Raw genomic sequence first — 27,564 nt, forward strand, 5'->3', positions numbered from 1 at the left:
CAGGGACGTAATAAGTTAGTAGAAGAGTATGAATAAGCATAAATGACAAAATAACACAAAAAAGATTGTATTATGGCCCTTACAGCAACTCATTCAGAGCATTATTTATGTTAAAACACGCACATTCAATTTAGAGAATGCATGCTGCTACAGCTTCAGATGCTTCTGTTGTCATTTCCTGCTCATTTGTCCTGTCAGACAAATGAGCTTGTTTTTGTATAATTTTTTCTTTTGTAGAAGATATTTTACACAATAATATACAATATTGCAAATTTAAGGATCCTAAATCCTAATCCTAAATCTCACCCCCAACCAGGCATGGCAGATCGCTGCCCCTGCCTGAGCCTGGTTCAGCCAGAGGTTTCTTTTCCTGTTAAAAGGGAGTTTTTCCTTCTCACTGTTGTCAAGTGCTTGCTCATACAGGGTTTTTACCTTAAAATATAAAGCACCGTGAGGTGACTGTTGTTGTGATTTGGAGTTATATAAATAAAATTTAATTGAGCTTTCACCCTTTTAAACTTCTTTTTTTATACACTTAAGCAATCTATTAATTTTTCAAAACAATTTTTCAAAACTTGCAGACATGGTCTTAGGCTGTTGAGCAACACAGTTCACCAAAGCTGTGGTATTAATATAAAAAGAAAAGGTGTTTTGTTTTGTTTTTATTTGTGTGCCATAAACAATTAGAATTTGCCATTTTATGTATTAATTGAGTTTTTCCCTGGTCACATAAAATGCCTCACTTCCTCTTTGCTGCTGGGTGCTATATGCTCACTTGATGCAGCTGTCTGTGTGTGCTGGATGGAGCTGTGGGGGTGTGTCCACAGTGCAGCAGTGAACCAACTCCATGTACCGAAAGGCCACAACATTAAAACCACTGACAGATGAAATGAAAAACACTTAACATTTTTGAGAAGATGCTATCTTCACCCAGCAAGCCTCTGGTATGCTACTTTGACACATACATTGGGCCTAAACATGGCTGCACTTAGTCAGTGTCAGTGTTTCCACTCACTATATTAAAAATGTCAATTTAGCAGTAATGGATAAATTTATAGCTCACTGGCACACATGTTCTTCTCTGACTAAATTCGGAAAAACAAAACTGCTACAGCACCAACTCCTGTTTAAATTTGTTCACATATTTTATTCTGACAAAAACAGAAAAACAAAACACCAAAGATTGTTTATTTTTATATAAAATTAGAGCAGCATTTAATTATTTTTACAGGCTTGAATGACCTAAAACACATCCCCTTTTCATCAATAATTTACAGTTTGCATCAAACACGCCTGACTGGTTTGTTTTCAAAAGTCTGCATTGAGTTTATACAGTTTCCACCGAAGTGCAGATTCAACTACAGGAAGGAAAGACCGCATCAGATCAATTAGAGGAAGTGCTAAAGTGCTGAGACATTCAGAGGGTTAAAGAAGCATTTAAGTTTAAGCCTTTTGATAACAAAGCAAAATCGAAATGAGGACATGATGGGTTTTTATTCAGCCAGCTGTTGGAATAAAAAACAGACATTGCTTCTTTTTTAAGAAGGCACAGAAGGCAGACCGAATCAACACGCAGTCTGATTCATAATCAAACCACAGATGTGCTGACTCGTTTTTTAAAAACACCTTTTGCATGTGTTTTATTAAGTGTGCAGAGATGAAAATCAGCAGTAATCGCATGTTTTTGTCTGTACGGCTCACTGCCTCTTCTCCACCTGACAGGACAGGCATGTGTCCATGAAGGAAGGCTTGAGCGCTTTACTGCGTCTTCTTATCTGTCTGCTTCTCCATGTAGCTGTTGTACTGGCTGTCTGTCTTCAGCAGTTTGTCCCACCAAGTGAAGGTGGAGGCGTAGTTCCCGACAAAGTTCATGTGGTGGAAGTCGTGGAAACGAGCGCCGGCGTAGAACGGGATCAGGTGGAGCGGGTTCAAAGGAATGTCGTAACCGCTAATAGAAATAAGAAGAGGAAAAAAGATAAGTCATAATGTCAACCAAAAAATGACCAACTTTCACAAATAAGTAAAAATCTTTGATGATAACTATCCTCCTAAAACAAAAACATTTGTCTTTTTCAGAAAGCAAAATGGTTCTCAAAGTGTGTTACTGAAGAAAAGATGGGTTTAACTTGGTTCTGTCCTCAGGCTGATGTTTTCAGTTTTAGAAAAGTGTGCAGAATGTTTGTACTAGAGATGGACCGATCCGATATTACGTCTCGGTATCGGTCCGATACTGACGTAAATTACTGGATCAGATATCGGAGGGAAATAAAAAATGTAATCCGATCCATTAAATATCAAAAAAGCACCTCAAAAAACTTGCGACATGGCGTAACTCGGCTCATAACCGTAGCACGTCGGAGCAGTATGCGTCACGTGATAGAGCAGCTGTGTGTATTTGTAGCCTCGCTAGCAATCCGGCAGTTCATCTCCGAGAAAGTTATCCCAGAGAGAAGTAAAGCAAGTGTGTAAGTTCATCTCTGAATGTTTATAAAGCATTCCAGCGTTAAGCTTAACAACCGATATATGGAGCGAGTGCCTCTTCTCTCTCCCTCACCTTCCTGCTGCTACTTCAATCATGAAACTGATCAATGATCAGCTGATTGGCTTTTCTGTCGCGAGTCCATCTCTCTTGTTTGTTTTTGGCCCACTTCGCACCAGAAAGAGGAAACCAGCGGCTGAACAACAGCAGCACGTTTAAGCTTGATAAGCTGTTGTTAGAATTTATTTAATATTACTTTCTACACCAGGATCCTTTTCTATGTAGCTGACGGCTGGTAACTGTGCAGGGGTGGATCTAGCAAAGTTTAGCCAGGGGGGCAAGTAGAGCATTAACAGGGAAAAGGGGGCACAAAGACATACTTTTCTTTCTTATTCTCATTTAAAATGCCTAGCTTTTAATAAATAATTAACCAAATCTTACACCCAAAGTTTTAATCTGATGTAAAATGTATAGAAGTCCATTACTGTATATAGTAACTATTAAGTCTAATATACCCTAGTAAGCTATAGTACTTTTTCCTTTGGGAAGATACCATCTGTGCAGTCTGCAATTCTGTTGAAGAAAGATGTTGAATCTATTTAATTATTCTTGAAAAATAATTGATTTCTGTGCATTTTTTTTCACACTGCATCAAATTAAAGTTGATTACGTCGATTAAGCATCACGAGGTGGAGGGTGGGTGGTTCCTTATTTTTTTTTTTTTTTTTTTTGCTGGGAGTTTTAGAACCCTATTAGTTAGGTTGCTTACTCTTTAAAATACCAGAATAGGGAGGATGGAGTAGGTTTAAGTTTATTAGATTGATCAGTGTTGCTGAACTATGAAATATTTTGGGTGCAGTGTATTTTTTGCATACAGGTATAACAGAATAGCTTTAGTGTTTTTGTTTTTTTTTAACTTGAGTATGAACTTATACAAAAAGCAGCAAGATATTAAAAAAACAGTTTTATTGATTAAAAAACACACTATATCGGATTCATATCGGTATCGGCAGATATCCAAATTTATGATATCGGTATCGGTATCGGACATAAAAAAGTGGCATCGTGCCATCTCTAGTTTGTACAAGACTACTTAAGCTTGGTTAATCAGTTAATTAGTTTGAATCATTTTACTTATATCACAAGAAATTAAATAATAAAAAGAAGAAATCAATTGACAGATGGAAAGGGCGCATGTCGTAGCTTCAGCTTATGAACCCCTAACCCTGATTATAAATTATTGACACTTTAAATTAAAAAATTAAATCAACTACTAGTCAAGTGTATATTCCCTTTGTGTGTGTGTGTGCGTGTGTATCTATATGTATGTGTGTTGTACCGGCAGACTGTGAGCTTTGTGTCTTCCCATAACTTTATGGTGTTCAGTAACTGTATGCAAATGTTTATGATTTACTTTACTTTGACTGTTAATTTGCTTCATCATTTATGTTTAATGTTGATTGTTATCAAACTTATCAAACTGTTTTTCCTGAGTTTTCTGAATATCTTGACCTGAGCCTTTTCTTAAAAAGACGCTATACAAATAAATGTGTTATTTTGATTATTATCATTATTATTATCATTATTATTATTATTCAGTAAACATTGTTTTCATAGAAAAAGATAATTAAATAATATTATTATCAAAAGTACTATTACTAAACTACAAATGTGTGATAATGTGCCCTGTATTAACACAAAGGAGTTCATGAAGACTGTTTAACAGAACATCTGATGAGCTCTGTGGCCCTCTAGTGGACGACCTCGACACACCACAAACTAAAATTAAGATGTATTCTTAATCAGTTTGATCGGGCTCAGTGATGAAGCTGTAAAATAAAAATGAGTGAAAACAAACTACATTGTCCTATTTACAGCCACCATAATAAACCATCTGGCACAAGGCTGTTTCTGGACAAGAGGTTCAGGTTAAAGAGGAATTAAAACCTCCAACTTCTCTCCTCACTCCCACCATCTGTATCTTTCCCACAAATCTCATTGGGTTGAAGGGAGAGAATGAGAGAAGGAGAGAGATACAAGGAAAAATCCCCCTGTGCTTCCTTGAGCTGCATTTAAGAGATTGAAAGATCATCTCTGATTGTGGAATGATTTTCAGGAGAGCGAGGAGTTATTTAGTAAAAAGGAAAGCGCCCACTGTGTCCTACCTGTGGACATCGATGGTCTCCATCAGACGGAAGGCGACCCAGGCCCAGAGCAAGAACACGTGGTTGCAGAAGATCATGATGCCAATGAAGAAGCCAGCCCCAAGGATGATCGTCTCAACGGGGTGAGCGTATTCTGCCTGCATGCCAAACGGAGCCTGAGGCAAAGGAGAGACATGCTGAGTGTACGTACACATAGTTTTTTTAATTTATTTTTTTATTGTAAACAGCTGCTAAAACACGCTTAATAAGTAACTCTTCTGTAAAGAGACTCAGCAGAAAGCTGTGTTTATTCATCTTATCACTCATCTGTTTTACTCACAGTGAACTCATGGTGGACTTTGTGGATGTACTTGTAGATCCGGCGGTGATGCAGTATGCGATGAAGGAAATAGTGCCAGGCATCCTCAACAACAGCACAGCCGAAGCACTGAGCCAGGAGATATGGCCTGGAGAAGAAGGCCAAGAGAGGAGGTTTACAAAAGCACACTGAAATTATCCCAACAGACAGATCTGACAGACAATTAGCAGCATGTGGAACAACTGTGTTAAATGTGTAAAGCATATTCAAATGTTGCCTTTCTATTTAGAAGCAGTTCAACATATCAGGTCATGTATAATAAAATGTAAGTATATTTTTATATAAATTATTGCTGTGCAAGAGCAAAAAAATTCTTTCAGTCTTAAAGAGTCTCATTGTAACCATAACTATTGTATTCAGGGAGTCCACATTTGATTTCACAGTTACACTTTGCTAAATAAAGCTGGGTTAATACCAGTGTTAATATGATGTCAATACATTTTTTAAATCCTATAGTTGTGGTTAATAGCAATGCATTACAGGACCCATAATTCATATGACAGTTGTGTAACTGCTCTACTCTATGTCTAAGTCACTTTAATCCATTTAGGTGTGCATTATTGATCTGCACTGACCAGCGTGGCATGGAGTCCCAGTCATAAGGAATGTTGAAATACTCGGTGAAGTAGTAAGTGCCACAGATCAAAGGCAGCTGGATGCAGAAATGGTTGAAAAGCAGCATCTTGAAACACCTCCACTGTTTCTCCCACGTCTCTGGCTTGTCCTGAAAAAAACAATCCAAAGGGATTTGTGTCTCTTCCCGGGGATCAGGAGAATGCGTAAACCATCCATCTTCAAACAAATAAAAAACAACATCCATATCCAACAATAAAAAAAACAAACCTGCTGAATCTTGTATTTTTGCATGAAGGGCAGGAACTGGAAGAGAAAACCGGGCAGGCAGAACAGGAAATAGATTAACTCATGGACGATGAGCGAGCCCCAGGTGGCAATCTGGAATTTGGTGTAGTTGTCCAGCATGTAGCCCCAGGCGTGTTTCAGGGAGGGCTGGAACGGGTTTTCTGGCAGAACAGCATCGACATACTCGACTGCAAGATAGGCAGAGCTCAAAATGTTTGCAGTGCCGTTCACCGCCATGCTGAAAGATGATGCAAGCTGGCTGTGGGTCAGGAGAGAGGCCTGAAAGACAGGAACACAGCTCTTAATTATATAAGGAACAAAAATAAGTAGAATTGATGCATAATTACATTTCCACTAGAGTCATGCTACTCCACTGTGTAAGTTTTAAAATAAAAATATAACAGAAAAATCAGACATAATATTAAGGATAATTATTAACTGAAAAAGAAAATACAATAGTAGAAGAAAAGTATTCAAAGTAGGACAACTATTAAAAAAACAAATAATTTTCATTGTTAAGTCATTTAATAATGCCACTTTACCATAAATTTTGTCATTTGACTGGGCTACATCTATTTGTTCGTCATTTTTTGACGAAGTTGTTGCCTACAGTAAGCAGACATTTTTTACAAGTTTTCTTTTAAGCTGGTAGAGTGTAACTATTTTTATCAATACAAACACGCATAACGACACTAATAATACAAGTATTGACACTTTCCCATCTAACAAAAGCATTCAAGCTAACAGCTCTCCAATTTTAAACCCTACTACCTCTTAACATATAACACCTCATAAAACCACCAGTGTGTCAATTGCAGGTGGCGTAAATAAAATGATTATTAAATTAGTTTATGAATCATTAACTGCGTCTCAGTAAACAAGCTAGCAGAAGCCTAAATATCTTCTACAGGCTTTCCCCCGAACTTATGGCACTACATTCTGGCACTATTTGCTGCTTTTACGCCTAAATAACAAACAAGCATTTTCTATAGAAGCTAAAAATTTTGCTAAATGCCCTGTTTAGTCCAGACAACAAGCTTCAACCCTCACCTTTCTGCTGTATGTCCCGTCTACCTGAGCAAGAGGTGGCGGAGCGGGTGAAGTACAGTAATATCGGATACTCCGATTGGCCGAGAGGAAAGGAGACTGACGTCGAGGGGCCGAACTTCCCCTCTGATTGGTCCGCGAAATGGAGCGACGATAGTGAGACTGGGGGTTTCTACAGCAACAGCCAATCAGAAGTGAGGTCTGCTTTCGTAACCGAAGCAGAAGTTAACAGGCGGTATGAGGGAAGAGATGGGGTGGTTCGTCCCGAGATACTTGAGCCATGCGTTATCTTCACTTTTAATTGTATTTTATAACAGATTCTGACTCCAGTGTTTACTGTGGAAATACTGTGGACACGTTGAGACGCACGTAGTATGAGTTGTGTTTGTTTTTCTGTCTTAAAAATAACTAATTTCGACACAAATTAAACTTTTCTGACAGGCTACCTATTTGTTACCATATTATCGAACATAAAATATATTAATTTCTGTTCCAAAACAAACTATGTAGATAGTTGCCAACTGTGCAACCCCCTTTACACTACAGTCAGAACCATCATTTGTAGGATCAAGACGCATTTATTTTATTTCATTTTTTGTAATTTTGCCTCTGTAGACCACCACAGTGCATTTTAAACCAAAAACGTGTAACATAAAAAAGAAATTCTTTTAACTGTTTACAAGGAATTACAGACATTTTTAGAGGATCCAAATTAATTGATCAAACTAACACAATTTTACAGTGTGGATTGTTTTTAATACTTGAATGAAAATCTTTTACATTCAAAAACTGCCTGAAGTCTAGAAACCATGGATCTCACCAGTTTCCGCTTGTTTGTGGATTTGTCTCCATTTAATTTTTAAAAACTAAAAAGCATGTCTGTAGGGTTGAGATCAGGTGACTGACTTGCCCATTGAACAGAAACCATGCAGGCTCAGCCACAGGGGCCAGGCTCCGCCACCGTCTCAGCCAATAGGTCCAGGCTCCCCCAGGCCGAGCCACCAGGACCAGGCCCTACCAGGCTCAGGCTTCACCAGGCTCAGGCTTTAGGCTCAGCCACCAGGCCCAGGCTTCACTAGGCTTAGTCACCAGGACCATAATTTTACTAATTACATCCCAGTTTCCTTACTTAGACAGTTCTCCAATATAACTGGACATCTATTTTTATTTTTTTGCAGGGCTTGACAACTTATTGAGAATAATACTATTTTAACGGAGAGTTATTATGGCTTTAGATCAACTAGATCAACATTTATGGCAATAATGAAGTTAGTGGAAAATATAACTGAATACATAGATAATAAAAAAATATGAAGTGAGGATATTTATTGACCTGAAAAAGGCTTTTGATACAATGACCACAGAATATTGTTACAAAAATGGAAAGATATAGTTTGAGAGGGGTAAAAAAAAACAACTGGTTAAAAAGTTATCTTGGCAATTCATACAAACTGCTCAGTCAAAATCTGTGTGCTTGAATATTACCTTTGGTGTCCCACAGGGTTCAGTACTGGGTCCCAAATTGTTTACTATGTATACCAGTGACATCTATAGCGTTACAAACATACTGAGGTTTGTTGTTTTTGCAGACGATACAACCATTCTTTGTTCTGGGGAAGGGTTTAAAGATTTAAAGTTATCTTTAAATTCATCCAAAACCAAATTTATGTTGTTTGGAAATCGAGAAATGTTTACAACTGGAGACTGGAAATTGATAAAGTATCCATTGAAAGAGTATTTGAAAAGAGATTTCTTGGTGTAATTTTGGACCACAAGCTTTGTTGGAAACTATAAATCAAACCCTTGTGAAACAAGATGTCAGAAACCACAGGGATTTTGGGAAAAACAAGTTACATCCTGAACAATACAAGATTGCACACACTTTACTGCACATTGCTACTACCATATTTAATTACTGTGTTGAAATCTGGGGCAACACCTACGAGAGTTCTCTACAAAAAATATGCACAATGCAAAACAGAGCAATAAGGATAATACATAATATTTGGTATCGTGAACACAAATACATTTTTTTTTAAATTACAAGGTTCTGCTCCCTTTCGAACACCCTTTGTTTTTGCTTTACAGATTTTTTTGTTGGAAATTTTTTATTATGTTTTCTGTTTCCCGTGTTTGTTTTGTTGAAACTTTAATCATTTGAAATGAGAGAAAGAAAAAAAGAAAGAAAGAAAGAAAGAAAGGAAAGATAAAAAAGAACAGTATGTCATTTCTTTTCCTTGAGAAACTCTTTCATAGTATGCTTGGGGTCAGTATTTACACTGTGAAGCACTGCCTGTATAGTTTTGCAGCATTTGTCTCAATCTGAGCGGAGCCTGTAGTCCCGTGCACATCACAGTTCATCCTGCTGTTTCAATCAGCAGTCATACTATCAATAAACACTCTTAATGGTTATGGACAAATCAAGTGTGTTATCATGTATCAGTTGTATAGTTTTAATGTTTTACTTGGGAATAGAATGGTATGTATGTGTGAGTTTGGTGATGGAGTTCTTATTATGTATGAATTATGCACTTTTTTTAATGAATTATTTGTCCATTTTTAATATGTTTTTTGGACAACAGATGGAAATTAGCCTTTGGCTATAATCTGGTATGTTTACATTCATGTAATTTCTTTTTTTACATGTATGTTCATTAACATGCACTGTGCTAAATAAATAAATAATTGCATCCACCATGTTTGACCGATGTGTTACGCTGGGCTGTTCCTTTTTTTCCTCTATACCTTTCTCTTCCCATCATTCTGGTACAAGTTCATCTTGGTTTCCTTTGTTCACTGTTTTCCCAGAACAGCCTAATCTGGCCTTTATGTTCTTGAGTGTAATTAGTGGTTTACACCTTTTTATAAACCCTCTGTGGTTCTATTCATGAAGAGGTCTCTTAACCATAGACTTTAACAGTGATACACTTACCGAGAGAGTTCTTGACTTGGTTAGGTGTTGTGAAGTTGCTTTTAACTCTGTGATATACATTAATATTCCTTTGTTTTATTATAACAATGTACCAGATTAAGGATTTCACGACTACAGATTATGCTCTCTGTGTGGTAGATTTATTTAGTTTTTTAGCCTACCTTGCACCGATAGCTCTTTGGGCCTTATATTGATAATTACAGTGGAAATCTATAAAACAAAAATTCAACACTCTAAATTAACTTCAACCTTGTTTGCTGTGACATTTGAAAAAAACTGAGGGAAAGCATTTTACCGCACTACAAAACTGTTCATAAGCCAATAATTCCATATTTTTGAGCCACTGAGAATAGAGGCAAAACTACTAAATTAGTTTGTTGTACAAACTATGGACATAACTGTAGTCCAACAGTCCTACAGTCCAAGAAACATTAGTATTTTTGGCAAATTGAAATTACTAAAAGAATAAATGCCAGTTTTTCAGAGGAATGCACCAATTTAAAAAAAAAAAAAAAAACATTGAAAAATGCTTTGTGTTACTCTCTATTTACTTCATTAATACATTTAAAGGAGAAAGAAAATACAATATTTGCCTTTAAAACAGAATAAAGCATCATGAAGTGTATTTTGTACCAAATACACTAGACTAGAGTATGAGAAATGACCAAAAGGGACACTGGACATTATGAAATATCAGTTTTTGTAACAGGAGTAAAGCATCACACACGGCACTTTCCATTTCAAGGTTTTACTGATTTGGCAAAATATTAAAAACGGATTATATCATTTCACAGCTTTAAATACAAGAAGCATATTTATTAATGATAATATAAAACAAGTAGTGAAACATTGTCAAAGTCATTAGCCTACATGACATTCCTCAATACACTGACAAGAAACAGCGATACCAGTTACTATTTGTAGCAAGTTCTCAATATAGTAGGAGAGGCGAGAGACTGAAGAAACAAAAGAAACTCAACAGTAAGTTTGGTCACTTTCCAGAAAGAGAGAACAGATTCGTGAAGAAGAGTCATAAAAGAGAGACAGAAAAGAAGAGACATATTAAAATTGGCACATTCATAGTATGTCAGGGTGTGCAGTAGTTAATAGAGTTGCTACACCGAACGAGAAGAGGGTACGGTTTGGAGTGTAGCAGGTTAGAGACAGGAACCATGCAGTGAGTTCAGCCTGCTGTTGTCATGAGTGGTTACAACCACACTAAATATGGCTGCCAGGTGACACATCCAACTGGTTTTTGTATTTTTTCCCCCTCTACCGATCACTGTTTTGTTTTGTTTTTTTGGCAAGGTGAACGAGGCTCCTGGCTCCAATCAAAGTCAGCTTCCTCCAGAATAATTGCACACCGTCACCTGCTACAGCTGCTTCTCATGTTGCTGTTGTGGTTGAAAGCGAGCTAACACAGCCATCGCATCCTACCTGAAGTCAAAATGTGTCTTCTCTATTCCAGACCAGCAGCCGCTCTCTGTCCAGTAACAGTACTGAAGGCATAATAGAGGAGAAGGGGAGACAGACCGTACTTTGACATTCAGGCACTCTTGAGCAGCCCCCCTGCAACACTGTAAAAGATCGGAGGTCACACGGAGTGCGTTCATGCGGCGTCGAACCAGGCGTCACCACACCAGATGCACACAAACACACATGCTCACATGTGCAAGCAACGGAGCACCTTTAAATGCTAGCGTACACACACACACACACACACAAACACACACACACTCACACAACTCACTTCTCAATAGGATTTTTAAAAAATGAAAGAGAAACCTATTTCAGTCCCAAATGGTCCTTCTCTGCCTTCCTCTCCCATAAAGAAGGTCAGTGGTCTTTCTCTGAGCTAACATTACTAATGTTAAAATAACTCTGGAGTTAAAGTAGCTTCACATCAGTAGCGTTTCTGTGGCACTGCAGTGGTACACGGATGCTTCAAACTGCTTTGTCCAGTCGCTGCTGCAGTCCTGCCACGAGAGAGAGGAGGGGAAGGGGTTAAAACACAGGTTTGATCCCCTTGTTTGTTACAGCTCCCCCCATTCAGGTAAGTGCAAAAATCCTCGTCATCTTCAACAACAACAACATTCTTGTAATTTCCTTCATCTTCGTCAGTGCCTGTGCTAATGCTGCCCAACATTTGAAGCATTGGCATCGTAGACAGATCCAAGATCAGTATTCAGCAGGAGAATACGTTCTGCTCCCAATCAGCGGCAGGTGTCTAGAGCAGTCATAAGGGCTTGTCAATCACAGTCACACCTGAAGTAAAAATACAAATAAAATAAGTTAGGTTCAAACAACTATATCCTCGTTTTCTTATACAACAGGCTTCCCTTTTTGGTAAAGCTTACAGTGATGGCCTGGATCAGGTGACTGAATCCTCCTTTAGTTACACTGCAATAGCTCTAAGCTGCTGGGGGTTTCCCATGATGCACTGAGTGTTTCTTCTTCACTCTCTATGCATTGAATCTTTAGTTATTATTAAGCGGTTCTCTTCCACAGTGTGTCTTTTGTCCCGTTTTCCTCTCCTCACCCCCAACCAGTCACGGCAGATGGCTGCCCCTCTGTGAGCCTGGTTCTGGGAGTTTTTCCTTCCCATTGTTGCTAATTGCTTGTTCATAGAGGGTCATTTGATTGTTGTAGTTCCCTCTATGTTATTGCAGGGCCGCTACCTTACAATATAAAGCAGCCCTTTGTAAATCATTCTGCACAGTATGGCTCAAGTGACAAAAGCCAACTTCAAGACAGCATTGAAAACTGTGTGGCTCCGTGTGTGGAGCGCTGACCTGCGTAACTGCGACCTGTGCTCATGCAGGTCGGCAGTAGCGTCCACTTGTCAGTGATCGGATTGTAGAACTCCACCGAGGCCAAATTACAGCTTCCGTCATCTCCTCCCACCACGTAGAGTACATTATTTACAGCACACACGCCTGCACACACAAACGCACAACGATTAAAAGACATCTAACACAAGAGCACCACACATCCGAGGCTGCTTGGTGAACACACACCGTGTTGCTTACCTGCATTACGTCGACACATGTTCATGTCAGCTACTTGTCTCCAGCTGTTAGTGGCTGGATCATAAACTTCACAACTCTTCCTCACCAGTGGACCGTCGTGGCCCCCCACAGCATAAAGTAAACCTTTTAATACACCCACACCTGAGGAAGACATGCAGTTACTAGAGGTCACGATCTACTCAGAGGAGCACACTGTGCAATGTTTTTCATTTAGTCCTCTTTTATAAGTAAGCTTCAGTAAAGATTTGTACTGACAAACAGATCAGTTGTTTCATTTAGTATTTTAAACACAAATAAGGTTGACACACCTGCTCCACTGCGTCTTGTTCCCATCTCGGCTATATAGCTCCACGTGTTGCTTTTAGGGTTGTAAGCTTCTACTGTACTTAAACACTGCCTGGTGGCTCCGTCATAACCTCCAACAGCATAAAGGATCCCTGAAAAACATGCAATCCATAATTTAGAACGAGGTGCAGGGGCGGATAAAAGACACAAGCGATGGAGGAACTATGATATTTTTAATCACACCGCTCTTGCCATAGTATATATCGTAGTACTGTAGTATTTTGTAATAATAGTGGTTTGTTTTAAAAAAGAAAAATATGAGCTCTACTGAAGCTGTTTTTCCTGCCGGAGTAGGTGTTTCTGTTAGTTTGTTCACCTTTAAAAATCCATTTCTAAAAGCTGATTTTGGAGAGAGTTTGGGAATCATATTCACCATTGACAACGCCGACTCCTACACTGCTGCGTCGGGTGCTCATGGGCGCCACATGGAACCACTCGTCTGTCTTAGCGTTATACGCCTCGACCGTAGACAGACCTGCAAACATGCAGAGCGTCAATCAAAAGAACAGCAGTCAAACATTTTGAAAATTCTCTGCTGTCACATTTTTAAAGGACATTTGGCGTCACACGCTGAGGTCACGACCACACGAATTAAAAATCGCAGCAACAGACCTGTGCTACCGTCAAAGCCTCCAACAGCGTACAGGAGTCCGTTGAGCACAGAGGCCCCGAGCGTCGATCGACGGTCCTGCATGCTGCTCACGCTCGTCCAGCGGTCCATCATCGGGTCGTAACAGTCGACCGTCCGCACACGCAAAGAACCGTTGAAACCGCCCACCGCGTACACGCACCCGGCCACATACACCACACCTGACAGAGAAGACAAAGTTTAAAACATCTTTCATTCTCCTGATCAGTGCTGACTGACATAAAACTTTGTCTTTTTTATTCTCACTTTTTCTTGGGAAAATCCTGGTAGGCGGATGAGAATCAAACTGCCTAATCCGAGGAGCCTTCAGGTGACATTCTTCAGCTCATTTATTATGATTACTGAGGGTTTCCTACCTGCTCGGCACCTCCTAGTTGGGAGTTCAGCCACTTGGTACCATCGCTGCTCCTCAAAGTCGTAACATTCAACACTTCGAATGGCCTTAGGAGCCTGACCGCCAACCACCACCATCACCTACGCACAACAGCGATGCCATTACAAGAAAGACTGTGGATCACTTGCTGTTTTGATGTGGATATAAGTGCTCATGTGTTTATAGTGTGTTAGTACCTTAGGACAGCAGGCTGGAGTCCTCATGCGTGTACGGGCGGTCTTCATCAGAGCTCTCTGGTCGGCCGGCAGCAGGTGGTACTTCATGGCCTCAATCAGGTAGTCTTTACAGGCACTGCTGTTCTTAATCAGAGACTCCTCCTCCACCCGCTGACACAAGTGAACAGTGAGGGAGGAACCAATCAGCTTGCATGATTTACAGTTACAGTACATCACAGTGAGTGTGACGTTTCTGAGCTAAAGTCAGCATAAGAAAAAAAAAAAGAAAAATGAAAAAAAAAAAATCTTTGGCTTATAAAATATATTCTGTGTTTATATCAAACTGAATACTGTCAGCAGACATTGTTAACTAAAAAAAATTTTTAATATTCAGGAAATGACTGGTACAAGGGCATGATGTTTTTTCAGTAAAAAAAAAAAATGCTAAAGGATTTCAGCTGCTGTCACTTTACTGTACAAAGGATCACACATCAGTAATATCGACTAAAATTCAGCCACAGCAAACACTGCACTCAGTTTTGCGCCAAGAAATAATCAAATCCACTTCTTTAAAGCAACAGAAGTGACAAAGAAAAGCAAACATTTATATGTATTTTTAATTTCATCACTTTCAATAAAAGTGCCCTTTCTGACAAGTGAAGCACACATTCACTTTACATCAGATAGTTTTGTTTTTTTATAGATTTCTTCAACACACCAGTGAAGTGTACACACAGAGACTCACACACGCACACAGCATCTTCCTGTCATAACCAACCTCACCAGCAAGATGACAGAGTTAGAAAGCTTTCCTTTCTTGCGGGAGCTTGTTTGAACGTCCCAAAAACAATAAAACGGGACATCGTGGAATGTTGAAGCACTGCTCTCCTGCACACGAGTCTAGTCTTTAAAAAGTATAAATTACATTATATTGTGTACATCGTCTACATTCAGAATTTACTGTGGTATCTTTTTCCTGTCAGCCCCTCTTTCATCTTTTATTTCCCACATTTTTTAATGAATTCACTTTTAATCACTTCTTCCTGCCGTTTTTCTTTCTGTGACCTACATTTTCTCTTTAAGTGGTTTATGTTCTGTATACAGTGCTTTTCTACATCACTCAAAGTGATGAGAAAAAAAAAGCATCAAACACCAGCCCAGTTTCTTGAAAACAACGATGACAAACAAAAGGTTACTGGCAGCTAATAGTGCATAAAACTTTAACTCTATTTCATTTAAGAGCAGCATGAAAAATAGCAGCCAAACACACCTGCACCAGGTATTCTCTGGAGAGGAGCGGCAGGCGGACATGTTCCATCAGGTGAGCCAAATGCTCCTGGCGGACGTCTTTATCGTGGTTGACCCAAGCTATGACGGCCTCAAAAACCTACACAACAGTGCACACAGGCACACGCACATCATTGTATAGTTTTTACTTCTGCTATACGTGCATAATGAGAACGACACAAGAGCGTACCTTCTCCTCTGAGGGTATGGTGAGCTTGTCGCTGGCGATAAGGCTGGACACTTGCTCCATGCCCAAATTAAGAAACTCCTCACTCCCGACCACCTCGGTGAAATGTTGCTCTGCGGGCACAAACTGCAGATAAACACAGCTGCTTCTCTCCACAACTTCATTAATTACACCTGTTCTCATTCTGTCTCCCCAGATCCTCCCGGACACGCGGACTCGTTTAAATAAAGGAACAGGAAGTGCTGCCACACACATGCAGACTCCTGAAGGCACAAACCTGCGAAGCTGTTAGCCTGCGTGAGAAGCTGGGAGCAGGCGTGTAGGTCAGCGAAGGCTCTTATTCCCAGGCAGTTGGACGGATGAAGCTGAGAGCTCAGGAACTCACAGCAAGCCTTTTTCACCTCGTTCAGCTGGAGCAGCCCTGCTGCAGGCAACAGCGCCTGAGAAACAAGAACACGAGGTTTGCACACAGGTTTCGGCTTTACTGCCACACCGTACAGATCAGTACATTTAGAGCGGTGACAGGTTGGCCTGGTGTGCAGAACAGCAATCTGGGACTCACTGACAGTTTACTTTAACAAAACTGTTCCAGTCTTTTTCAACTTTTAAACCAAGAAAGAAGTGAAACCCTAAAAATAAACTCAGCTGAGATTAGAGCACAGCTACCAATCAAAGTGATCACGTGCTGTACGTGCATCTTTTATAGTGCCTTTATTTGCACTGTGGTGATCTGATCCTTCCCAAGTTAAAAAAAAAAACATCTGTTCAAACATGGAAACTGCTTTTCTGGTTTAATTTGGTGGGTTTTAAAGCAAGTAGAAATCTTCTAGAGAAAAAGCCTGATTAAATCACATCTCATCGTGTCATGAACTGAACTCATTTCAGAAAAATTTACGTCGGAAAAAGTGTCTTGTCATGGTGTGGAGTCATGGCAATCTTTTTTTAAATGACACCAAATATAATCACCTTATTTAAATAGTAATGAAAGTTTTATACTTTTCCTGAAACCAATGAGATTTTTCCAATCACACTCACACCAATTTAGAATTACCAGTTAACCTAGCCCCACTAACTGCATGTCTTTGGACTGTGGAAGTTAAAGTACCAGGAGAGCACCCATGCAAACACTGAAAGGCCCCAGACTGGATTAGAAGCCACGATCTTCTTGCTGTGAGACAACAGTACTAACCGCTGCACCACCTTGTCTCTCTAGCTTCTGGCCCTGCGACAGGGCTCCAGACTCCAGACCTTAACCCGACCACAAGCTCTTACCCTGATCATAATACACGACTTCCTACAGAGTTAGAAAATTTCAATCTACCAGCCCTCTGATTAGTAAAGACTGCTTGAGCCACAACACCAAAACGCTGAGCCTACCAGTGTTAGTAATGTAAGATCAAACCACCAACCTTTCAATTAGTAGCCACCCTGCTTTACCTCCTGATCCACAGTCACCCCAAGATAAGAAAAGCTTAAGAAGCATGAAGACATGATATGGAAAATATCATGTATATGACCTACTTAGAATCATCAGCTAACCTAACATACAAGTCTTTGGGCCATGGGAGGAAACAAGCATCCCACACAGGTTTGCTGTGGGCTGGCCAGCAGGTTCAAACCCAGAATCCTTTGTGGTGATCATGTGTTGCATGATCAGGTATGAGGAAGCTGTTTATTTTTCATACGGCGAGCAGTGGGGCTTGCCTGCTGAAAAGTTGGACGTTTTCACCGAGTTATTGTTTTCCAGCATGTTGAAGCACCCATAATATCCTGTTTCCTAATTTGCTCAGATCCTATACAGTTTTTCCTTACTAATAATATGTATATATTTAGGTTTTTCTTATATTGTTACATCTATATATGCTAGATTCTTTTTTTATTATAGTTTATACATTTAAATTTAGATTTGTTTTTTACTAAATTATACAGTCAGTTGGTGAGTAAAATGCACTGAAATTTCATTCTGATGTGCACTAGCTGATGTATTTTTTGAATGACAGTAAAGCGGCTATTCTATTCTACTAAATCTTTAAAGACAATCCAATCAGGTCTAACTTATTGCTCATCGCCCAGAAGTTTGGGTTTGAAAGTAGCCATTTAACTCTTTAACTTAACCTGATAACCAAAAAGACCGTGTCTTTGTGTGAAGCTAACAAAGCCTTTGATGTGAATGAGCTTTAATGCATCGAGAAAGCTTGAACTGAAATGTTATTTTTGCCTTACAGGTAAATCAGATCCTGCAGAGTTTACAAGGAGCAGTGTGACGCTGCAAATGCTGCAAGCCTGCTCAGTGTGATTCCAGGCTGTAGTTATTGAGCTAATGCATGTGTGTGTTTACCTGCACATTATCCTCCGTGACCTGTATCTCCGCCGTGTAGATGTAGTCAATCAGCAGGCCCAGAGTCCAGCCATCCATCTCCTTTATCCTTACTCGTTTTGCCCTACTTTCTGCCATCTCCCCTGTTAGTACATGTGCACACGTTAAGATTTTCAGCACCACAAAGGTAGCAACTGTTTCAGGCACTAAAAAGAATGAAAGAAACCAAATAGATGAGAATGGAGGAGGGCCGTTACCTGTGAACATAGCGTGAAAGTAAGGGCTCCCAGCAGCCAGAACCACTCTGTGAGCAGCGATCTCGACGTCCTCTGCCACTATGGTCACATCACACAACAGGCTCTGGCTACACGCACGAGTAGGAAACAGAAACCGTTACAGTTTACAGAAAGGATTTGGTGAGGACGAGGCAACAAATAACTGAAGAGACAGTGTGGGACACCTGCGCAGCTCGTTCATGACTTTGAACGCCTTCCTCATGTGGCGAGGGTTCAGAGTGACGGGACCGTGCCTTTCCACTCCGTCCTCTTTGTCCAGAGAGTGTGGACAAAGTCTAGTGCACCTGAGAGGAACAGTACAGATACGTAAACAAGACGCAAACACAACTTACAAAACGCGTAACTTGAGAGCTACTCGGGTCTCCTGGTGCACGACAATCACAGTGAGAACATCTTTTTGTTTAGAATCACTTCTAAACACCATAGCTTTAACCAAAAGCACAATCAGACACTGCGTTTAACTTCTCATTAAGTTTTCCAAAGTGTCTTTGCAATCACTTTAAACCCCGACTCGGCTGGTTTATCTCCTAGAGAAGATAAATTACTGTTGATTTGGAAAGTGACGGTGTAATATTTCCTGATTTCCTGACGAAAAACACGCACACACTCAGAGGGCGCTGTATCAGGACCAAGCTTGATTTTCACACGCGTAAAGAAGGCATCTTCCCAGGAGACCACAATTAAGATTAAATGCTCATTTGTAAACTGTTTAGCAGTCCAGTCAAAGCTGCAGTATCAGGTAGTGCTTTGTCTTGTTTAAAATCTTATCCAAAGACCTTAATTATTAGTTTATATCAACAAGGTGCAGACTCTCAGTTGTAGCATGTAAAAGCTGAACTGTTCTGCTATAAATTCTATTATCATTATTATTGTTGATATTATTAACTGTTGTTGTTGCACTAGCATTATGATTAGAATAGGGGATGCACTGGCTGAGACAATGCTGATACTTGTGTTTGAAAGAGCAGTTTAGCACATAGCCAATGTTGCCAAAGTTATACGTTTTGCATGAAAATTTATATTGTTTTTGTTTATTGTTATAATTTGTAGTTACATAGAATGCAGTCAATCAGCATTTGTAGTGCAGCATTTGCATGATGCTGCACATCATTACTGAGACATGCTGTGATGTATGGTTTGGAGATGCTGGCACTGACAAGGAGATGAAGATGTTAAGATTTTCATTGGGAGTGAGCAGGATGGACAGGATTAGAAATTCATTTATCAGTGGGACAGTTCAGGTTGAGAAGTTTGGAGAAAAGGTTAGAGAGGCAAGGCTGAGATGGATTGGATGGCGAGTGGATATATCAGGCAAAGGATGTTGAAGATGGAGCTGCCAGGCAGGAGGAAAAGAGGACGATCACAGAGAAGATTCATGGTTTTAGGTAAGGAGACCATGCAGAGGGTTGGTGTGACAGAGGAGGATGCTAGGGATAAGGAGAGATGGAGGAGGGTGATCTGCTGAGGTGAGAAGAAGATGCTGCACATCTTAAAATACAAACACACCCTGCATAAGTTCTCCAGTCACTGACATAAGTAGTGAAACAATGTAAGAACACTGCAGCACTAATAAAAGTGCTTTATTCAATATTAATAGCGAAAATGTTCGGAGAAAAATAAGAGTTACAATTTGGAAGAAAAATGACTCCTGTGTGTAAGATATTATTATACTGATGAATCAAGTAGCACTTTCAGGTGGCACTATAATCCAGCAGCTCTACTCAGGGGCCCTTCTCCTGAGGGTTTCATGATAAGTCTGAAGAGGTTGTGAGAGAGAACAGGAAAAGTCCTGCTACAGAGATTTCCATTCATGTTTGAGACTCTGGTGTATGTCCTAAAACATTGATTAGGCTTAACCTAAGATGGAACCTTTTGACTGCCTAAGGTGTTTGATAAGATCATGTGTGTACTTTAAACCTTCACTATTGACTATTCATTAAAAACAGATCGATCAAGTTGGCTGAACTGTGCTGGACTAGAAGTATATGATATATAATCCACACAATTACTTTGTTATTCGCACCTCTGAGCGCACACCTCTGCCCTCCCTCTCCTGAAATCAAACATTCAACATGTACATTTACATGCTGCTCCTCTGTTTTCTGTCACAAATACACCCACACACCCACACACGGCTGTGAAGCACACGTCCTCAGTGCCACGAACAGAAACAGAGGCGTTAGACCAACAAGCACAATGTTATGACACCACCACAGAGCCTGCAGCCTGCTCCTGCAGCCACAGTCCCCGGGTATCAGTCCTCCCCACCCGGTCAGTGAGCAGCCACACCGGCTGGCCGCTGTCTTTGTCAATGCGGCACCATCCGTCAAGCAGCCACTGGGAAACGTCAACACACACACAGAGAGCGAGAGCGAGGGAGAGATTCAGCAGCTTTTTGCACTTACAGCGGATGACTGTCCATGATTCTGGTGTTTTTCAGAGGCTGAAAACTTGGCCCAGCGGCATGCACCATTCCATATCCACACAGTGTCGTCTTCGATGGATCTAAATTCAGGCGTGAATCACGGCGATCATCTGTCCAGAGGCGGAGAGACGGGCTGACGACAGCCCCATTAAAGCAGCCTGTTCCATAGAAACACACAGCCCGACTGCTGCGGTGACACTCTCCACAGACACGTTGCGATTCAGTCCGGCTGTTGTACCCAGCGGACTGCTCCTTATGTGGGCCGAAAAGCGCGCAGGAAAGGCGCACACCGCCAGGTCAGACGGGGGTTGTTTTTACTCAGCGTCCCCTCTCTTTTACTCCTGGGTGTTTATGGGTGCGAGAGGCGGACGGACAAGGATACCTGTTATTTTCCAATCGCTGATTAAAACGCACAAACAAGGACATGTCGGTAAAGACGGTCCTCTGAGCAGCCAAGGCGTCCCAGAAGAAAGCGCTGTCTCCCTCTAGCTGTGGGAGACTCACGAAACTGAACAAACACTCAGTTCAGTTTGTTCATATAGAGACAGCTCATAACAAACACGATCAGAGGACCTTACATTATAAAGTAAATCATTTACAGTATCACAAGGGGAAACTGTAAAGTGATGCTTTAAAGACTTTAGACTTCATCATTTAGTACAGGTTGGGTCTTATTATGATGGACAATTTTGGCCCTATTTTTGTTCCATTACGTTTTATTTTTTATTAAATTTAAAAATAAGAACACGAAACATGTTCTTTGCTTCTCATCAAGCCCAAAGTTTTATATCTCCAAATCTGACTTTGTAAATCAGAAACTGCTTTATAATGTCACAGTTTTGATCTCATACTCTAAATGTAATCCTGTTATAAATTTGACTTGGTTGACTGTTTATGATCTACGTTTGTGTCATTTTCAGCTACAAACTCAAGGTGTTTGATTTACTTTCATAAACTATAACAAGTTATTTTGATATACTTCCACGATTTTGATTAAAGGACTCAAACTTTAGATTTTTAAAGTCTAAGTTACACTTTATTAAATAAGGTCAATTTATAAATCAGTAAGTTGGAATTTTAAATTTTCGTGGCAGAATTTAGATAACATGGATTCAGATTTTAGATATCATATTACTGAGTGTTTACCTGATGCTAAACCTGCCTTAGCATTTCTCTGTTTTGATTTTATTGCTACATTTGTATTATTATATTAAGAAAGTCAGTTTTATTTATAGAGCAAAGTTAAAACCAATGTGGTTTGTAGTAAAATTAAAAAATAAATACATAAAATGATGCTATACTATAATATCTAACAATAATTTTTCTTTACACTATTTCAAAGCACTTTGCAACTTGTTCTAAAATGTGTGTCTTTCTATTGTTCTTGTATATATTTCTCCTGTATGCTATTTATTCGTGCTGTCTACTATTTATATTTTATTCCAACACAGCTGATGTGGAGCACCCACGATTTCGTTGTACATGTACAATGACAATCAAGTTTTATTCTATTTTATTCTTTTCTATGTCTTTTAGCTTTATATCTTACACTGTTGGCTTAAATTCTTGTTATTCTGTTCATAGTAAGTCACAATTTTGACCCTATTTTTAATTTAATTACATTTAAACATAGGATTACAAAACATAATTTTATTTATCATCAAGCCCAAAGTTTTATTTAAGCATTTTACTTTGTAAGTCAAAATTTGCTTCACTGGCATCATATTTCTCACTTATCAGTTTACTTTTATTTCATTATTTGGACACTTACTCAGGACCCGTATACAGCGGTACATGCCTGGGGCTATTGTCATGCTGCACAATGAGATCTGATTGAGACAGATTGCTTCATTATCTAATAATTCTTTGTGTATCTCGCAAACATGACCACAAATACTCATATATCTCATCCTTGTGACTAATATGTTCTGCTCTTCTCTCCTAAGTCATGTCTTTGGAAGTCAAAAATTGACATACATGAGCATTTATGTTTTTCAGTCTTTCTGTCAAGTTAGATATCTGCCTGCATTAGGTACACATGCTAAATCTAGTCCATGTCAATCAGAAACTGTATTAAAAGAGTGGATAACTGCTAATTAAACACATTAGCATTACATTAAAATACAGGTTTCTTCATGTCAGGACCACAGACCCGTTTGCAGAAATGTTTGTCCTCGGAGCACCATCTGTGATATTTTGCCTGGCTGTACTGTTTGTGAACATGCAAGAGCTGTGAGAATGAGCAGAACAAATCTGCTGTGGTGTGAAGACACCAATTACATCAGAGACAACACGCTTTCATAATGCTCTGTACTCAATACTGACTCAGCGTAGTGGTGACCTGGAATAAAAGCTGTTGGCAGGTAGATTTGTTTAAACCAAAATGACAAGATAACAATGTTATTTTGTTTTTATGTAAACACAGAGGACATTCCAAATAATTTATTTGTAAATTATGTTCTTTGAGCCACAGTCTCACGTGGGTTCTGTTGATGTAATACTTAATTTCCACAAAACTGAGAGATTTCTAAAGGAACAACACTGAACCAAAATGCCACAACCCATTGTTTTTATCCTTTCATGCCATTTAAACACTGACCCTCTGGTTTGCACCAAAGGCTCGGTTCAGTGTTTTATCAGAAGACGACACAAAGCTACTTTTGGAGGATGAGTACTACTCATTTGTGACCCACCAATAAACCCGAGGAGTGCACCTTAGGAATTTTACAGGGCGAGGTCAACCCTGTTTCAATCACTACATCACAAGTGCACTCTGTTAAAAAATAACTAAGACTTCAGTATAGTTTCAAAAATCCTCATATTTTATTTTTACAATTTAAAAAAATCAATAATGAAAATATTTACATAAATGAAAACGGGGAAAAAAACTGCTGAAATATTGTACTAACCTCCCCACATTTCTGCAGGAAAGTGCTCTTCGTTTTAGATACAGTCACATTACTCTGCCGTCCTTCAAATACAGACTTTATTTGCCCATTACTTCAAATGAAGCATGCACAACTGATGAATGCAAGCTCACATATCTTGTTTCTGTGTCATCTCCAGCCAGCCTTGGCGGACTCAGGTCAATCCCAACCTTGCAGAGCATAAGTCATTATTTTGGCAAGCGACTGTTTTGCTGTTTCCAGGTGGTTTATTACACACACTGGATGCATAACAGCACATTTTCAGAGCGGGGCAGTTTCAAATGATGTGACTGTACATGTGGTGTGTTAGTTTGGCTTTAAGGGGGCAGGGGGCAGATTTGCAGAGGCCTGCTCCAGAAAAGCCAGCGGTCCAGGAGGGGGAAGGTCTGAGGGTTTACGATGCTGACCGCTCACATCCTCCAGCACTTGTTGCCAGTGGTGCAGCTTCGTCAAGTGCTTCTGAACCAGCATTTCTTTTCTCTGTAGTTCATTACGCAACTCTGACACATCCTGAAGTGAGAGGACAAGTTGACAAATTGAGAAAAATGAATAATACATACATTCATGACTAGTTGTTTATTTTATTTTGCACAAATAACAAGGAAATCTACTGGAAACATAAGTGGACCCAATTCATTGCAATAGTTTACCTCTTTCACCACTTGCTCTGGTTTCTGCACAGACAGCTGAAGCCTTTTCTGTAAGAAGAAGCACTCAGTCTGCCGAGCCACATCCAGAAACTTTTGTATGCACTGGTCCACACCTACAATAAGCACAACACGTGTCAGCATACAGACTAAAATGTGAGACGTGAAAAATTAGAGTGTTCTGCTTCACTGACCTGTTCGAATCTCCTCCTGGTCTGTTCCATTAACGTAATCTTGGCTCACCAGGGATGCAAAACATGCCTAAAGAATAAAAAGAGACAACATTCTTAAATCATAACAGACATTCTGCTCAACCATCTCAAATTTTTAGAAAAATGATCCGTTGACCCACTTCCAGCATGTTTTTTTTCTCACCCTGAAATCTGCCTTGGGGAGTCAAACAAGTTTACAGTTCTTGCAACATTCATGGCAGTAGTCAACATGCCGACTGCCGATCCCTGAGTGTGCGTAGCAGTCGTAGTATTAGGGTAACGGTGTTGCATTGGACAGCTAATTACGGCATTGTGGACATGGAAACCTGGACTACTCACGTGAAATGAGTTACTAATCCCCTTTTCCCCGATCTTAATTGTTTTGCTGTACCAGAAATGTTGAACTGATACTTGTTACGTTGTCATGCGTTTATTTTTTAAAGTTTTTGAGATATTTGTGATCAAACACTGCCTCAGACTGCTTAGATATCTAAAATAGTATTTAACAAATGAAGCTAGAATTTCACAGCAATCATTATAAATGTCTAAATTTCAAACCCTGAAACTTTCAAGCAAATCAAAGGTGCTTAAGCAGAAAATGTTCTTTAAAAAAAAGTGATGATTTGATGTGGAATGATTCATGTTCCAGCTTTGAGTCCAGGCTGTTTTCTAGACTGCTTGTCCCCAAATAGATTAATTAAACTTTAAAATATGTGAATAATACCTGCCTTCCAACCTACACAAAGAAATTAGCAATGCTGTTGATTTGCAACTGAGGATAGATATGTTAAAGACACCAATGCTAGTAAAAACTGTAACTAGAACTACTTCTATGTTTATGCCTTAGTGAAAATTAAATACAGTCTGCATTAAAAAGCTCCATTCTTGTGTTTGTCACTGGCTGCAGAGATTTACTCTGACAGCAGCATTATTCACAGTGGTCTCTGATGTCAGGTGATAAACACCTGGCACATAAATGGCATTCATTCGGGCAGTGAGGTCTGATAGTAGCTCTTTATCTGTGGATATCCACTGGGACATCTGTGGTTGTACCCCTTTTCTTTGTAGATTACATTTGTGTGAAAGTGTTTGTACGGGTCTGTCTCCAAGCTTTGTCATCTTGTAAATTTTATCAAAGGCATGCTGAAACTGGCTTCACAACATAAACCCACAGCTATTTTGAAGAACTAAGGTCCCCAACCAAAAGCAGTTAGAAGCATGTGAGAGGATCCTTCGTGTAATTTATATTGTGCAAAGAGAAGTCAGCATGGCAGTGCAGCGTGTGATCTGGACACAAGCGATGGAGGCCCAACTCGTAGAACTTTGGCAAGCTCAGCCGAGCCATTTCGACGTGGCTTCACAAAATTAAAGCGACCGCAACAACCGTGAAAAGAGTTGGATGGACATTGCTGCTCAATTGCAGCTGCCTGGTCAATGTTTTCCATTAGCAATTTAGCAAAGTTGATGGTGTGTGTGTGTGTGTGTGTGTGTGTGAGAGAGAAAGACAGAGAGGGAGAGCGAAAGACACAGTGTGAGCACTCAGGTCGCACCAGAGCATCGGGCCGTATAGTGTGAGACCATGCATCGTGACCTACGAACTTCTAATACCTGCGATTCAATCGTGCAGTTTGAGCAGGAACTGAATAACGCGACTGGAAAAAGAAAATCGCACAGTGTATGCCCAGCTTAATGCTAGAAGCATAGCGCATTAAACCAACGAAGAAGTCGGGTGTGCATGATGTGTGAAGTGTGTGTCTATTGTGTTTTGTTTTGTTTTTTTTTAATTTAGTTAAGTGACAAAGAGGGAGGATTACGGTGTTTTAGGTGTTGGAAAAAAGACAACAGCCCGTGTGTTTGTTACTAAATGTCTGCTAATTAGCAAGGCACAGACAGGGGGCGAGGCTGGGACTTTGTTACACACCACAGCATCATTACTTCCTCATGATAATAATAATAATTATTTTTAATAATTTTAAGAACATGATTTGAATGTAAAATGGGTACACCCTGCGGTACACCAACACCAGCAAACAAACACTAACCGGCTAAAGCTGCTAGCGACAGTTAGCATACACAGCCAAAGGAAGCCAGCACTGAGGACTCCTACCTCAAAAGAAGCCTCCAGTTCATCCACCAACGTGTTGCTTCCTTGGGTCCTGGGAGCGGCACTAGCGAAACTCGGCTGGCCCGGTCCGCCGGGACCCCCGACAGGATGAGCACCAGGAGGCTGCTGGCCGGTAAACATCCCACTCATGGACGAAGCCATCTTGATCCGATTGTTGTTCCCTCTACAGCCCGCGCATGCGTATACAGTCCACAGAGCTTTCTAGCCAAAGGTATTTGGACAACCTTTTAAACATCTTTTCGGACACAATGGCTAAATCTTTCTGGTCTGTTGCTTTTTTGTGGGGGACATAATTTAGTCGAAGCATCCTCCTGGGAGATGATAGAAATCTATATCTTTATATACATTAAAGCTTCTGAGTAATGTCTGAATTATATTTTGTACAGTTATGTACCAGAAATTGGCAGCAGCTGCAGCACTGTAGTAGTACTACGTACAAGTCATTGTCCTTAAAGTAACGGTTTTCCCACTTTACTGTGGGTGCACTTAAATGATGCACAGAGTCCTCACCTCAAACTCATGAGTTTGAGGTGAGGACTCTGTGCATCAAACACCTGTGGGACGAGTGAGTCAGGTTTCATCCAGGAAGAGAGGCCAACTCACTCATTGTGCCATCTCTGAGTGGGAGCAAATCTGCAGCCAGGTTTCCAAAATCCTTTAAATAAAAGAAAATAAATAATTTAAATAAAAGATTGGGGGCAGCACATTGCCTCTAAACCAGCAAGGT

The 27,564-nt window shown here is 40.0% G+C and overlaps 3 protein-coding genes across 3 annotated transcripts; all 3 read right to left on the bottom strand.

The window, feature by feature from the left end:
- Window positions 1-1,475: 1,475 nt before the first annotated feature.
- msmo1 (methylsterol monooxygenase 1) lies at window positions 1,476-7,011 on the bottom strand. The gene is made up of 6 exons (XM_031757305.2): window positions 6,914-7,011; window positions 5,846-6,142; window positions 5,578-5,726; window positions 4,964-5,090; window positions 4,645-4,799; window positions 1,476-1,948 (listed from the first exon to the last, which is right to left on the bottom strand). Exons 2-6 carry the CDS (start codon window positions 6,098-6,100, stop codon window positions 1,759-1,761), a joined length of 876 nt encoding a protein of 291 aa, XP_031613165.1. The 5' UTR covers window positions 6,101-6,142; window positions 6,914-7,011; the 3' UTR covers window positions 1,476-1,758.
- A 4,942-nt stretch (window positions 7,012-11,953) lies between these two features.
- Window positions 11,954-21,637, bottom strand: klhl2 (kelch-like family member 2). Its single transcript, XM_031757308.2, has 15 exons — window positions 20,907-21,637; window positions 18,666-18,785; window positions 18,463-18,569; window positions 18,227-18,348; window positions 16,166-16,328; window positions 15,892-16,001; window positions 15,685-15,801; window positions 14,436-14,585; window positions 14,222-14,339; window positions 13,829-14,026; window positions 13,590-13,691; window positions 13,180-13,308; window positions 12,872-13,012; window positions 12,635-12,778; window positions 11,954-12,107 (listed from the first exon to the last, which is right to left on the bottom strand). The coding sequence occupies exons 1-15, from the start codon at window positions 20,972-20,974 to the stop codon at window positions 12,079-12,081; spliced, it is 1,818 nt and encodes a 605-aa protein (XP_031613168.1). The 5' UTR covers window positions 20,975-21,637; the 3' UTR covers window positions 11,954-12,078.
- Window positions 21,638-23,730: 2,093 nt separating this feature from the next.
- med28 (mediator complex subunit 28) lies at window positions 23,731-27,018 on the bottom strand. Its single transcript, XM_031757304.2, has 4 exons — window positions 26,820-27,018; window positions 24,695-24,761; window positions 24,504-24,616; window positions 23,731-24,363 (listed from the first exon to the last, which is right to left on the bottom strand). The coding sequence occupies exons 1-4, from the start codon at window positions 26,976-26,978 to the stop codon at window positions 24,160-24,162; spliced, it is 543 nt and encodes a 180-aa protein (XP_031613164.1). The 5' UTR covers window positions 26,979-27,018; the 3' UTR covers window positions 23,731-24,159.
- Between the last annotated feature and the right edge of the window lie 546 nt (window positions 27,019-27,564).

This window comes from Oreochromis aureus, linkage group 6 (assembly GCF_013358895.1).
Source record: "Oreochromis aureus strain Israel breed Guangdong linkage group 6, ZZ_aureus, whole genome shotgun sequence".
NCBI lineage: Eukaryota > Metazoa > Chordata > Actinopteri > Cichliformes > Cichlidae > Oreochromis > Oreochromis aureus.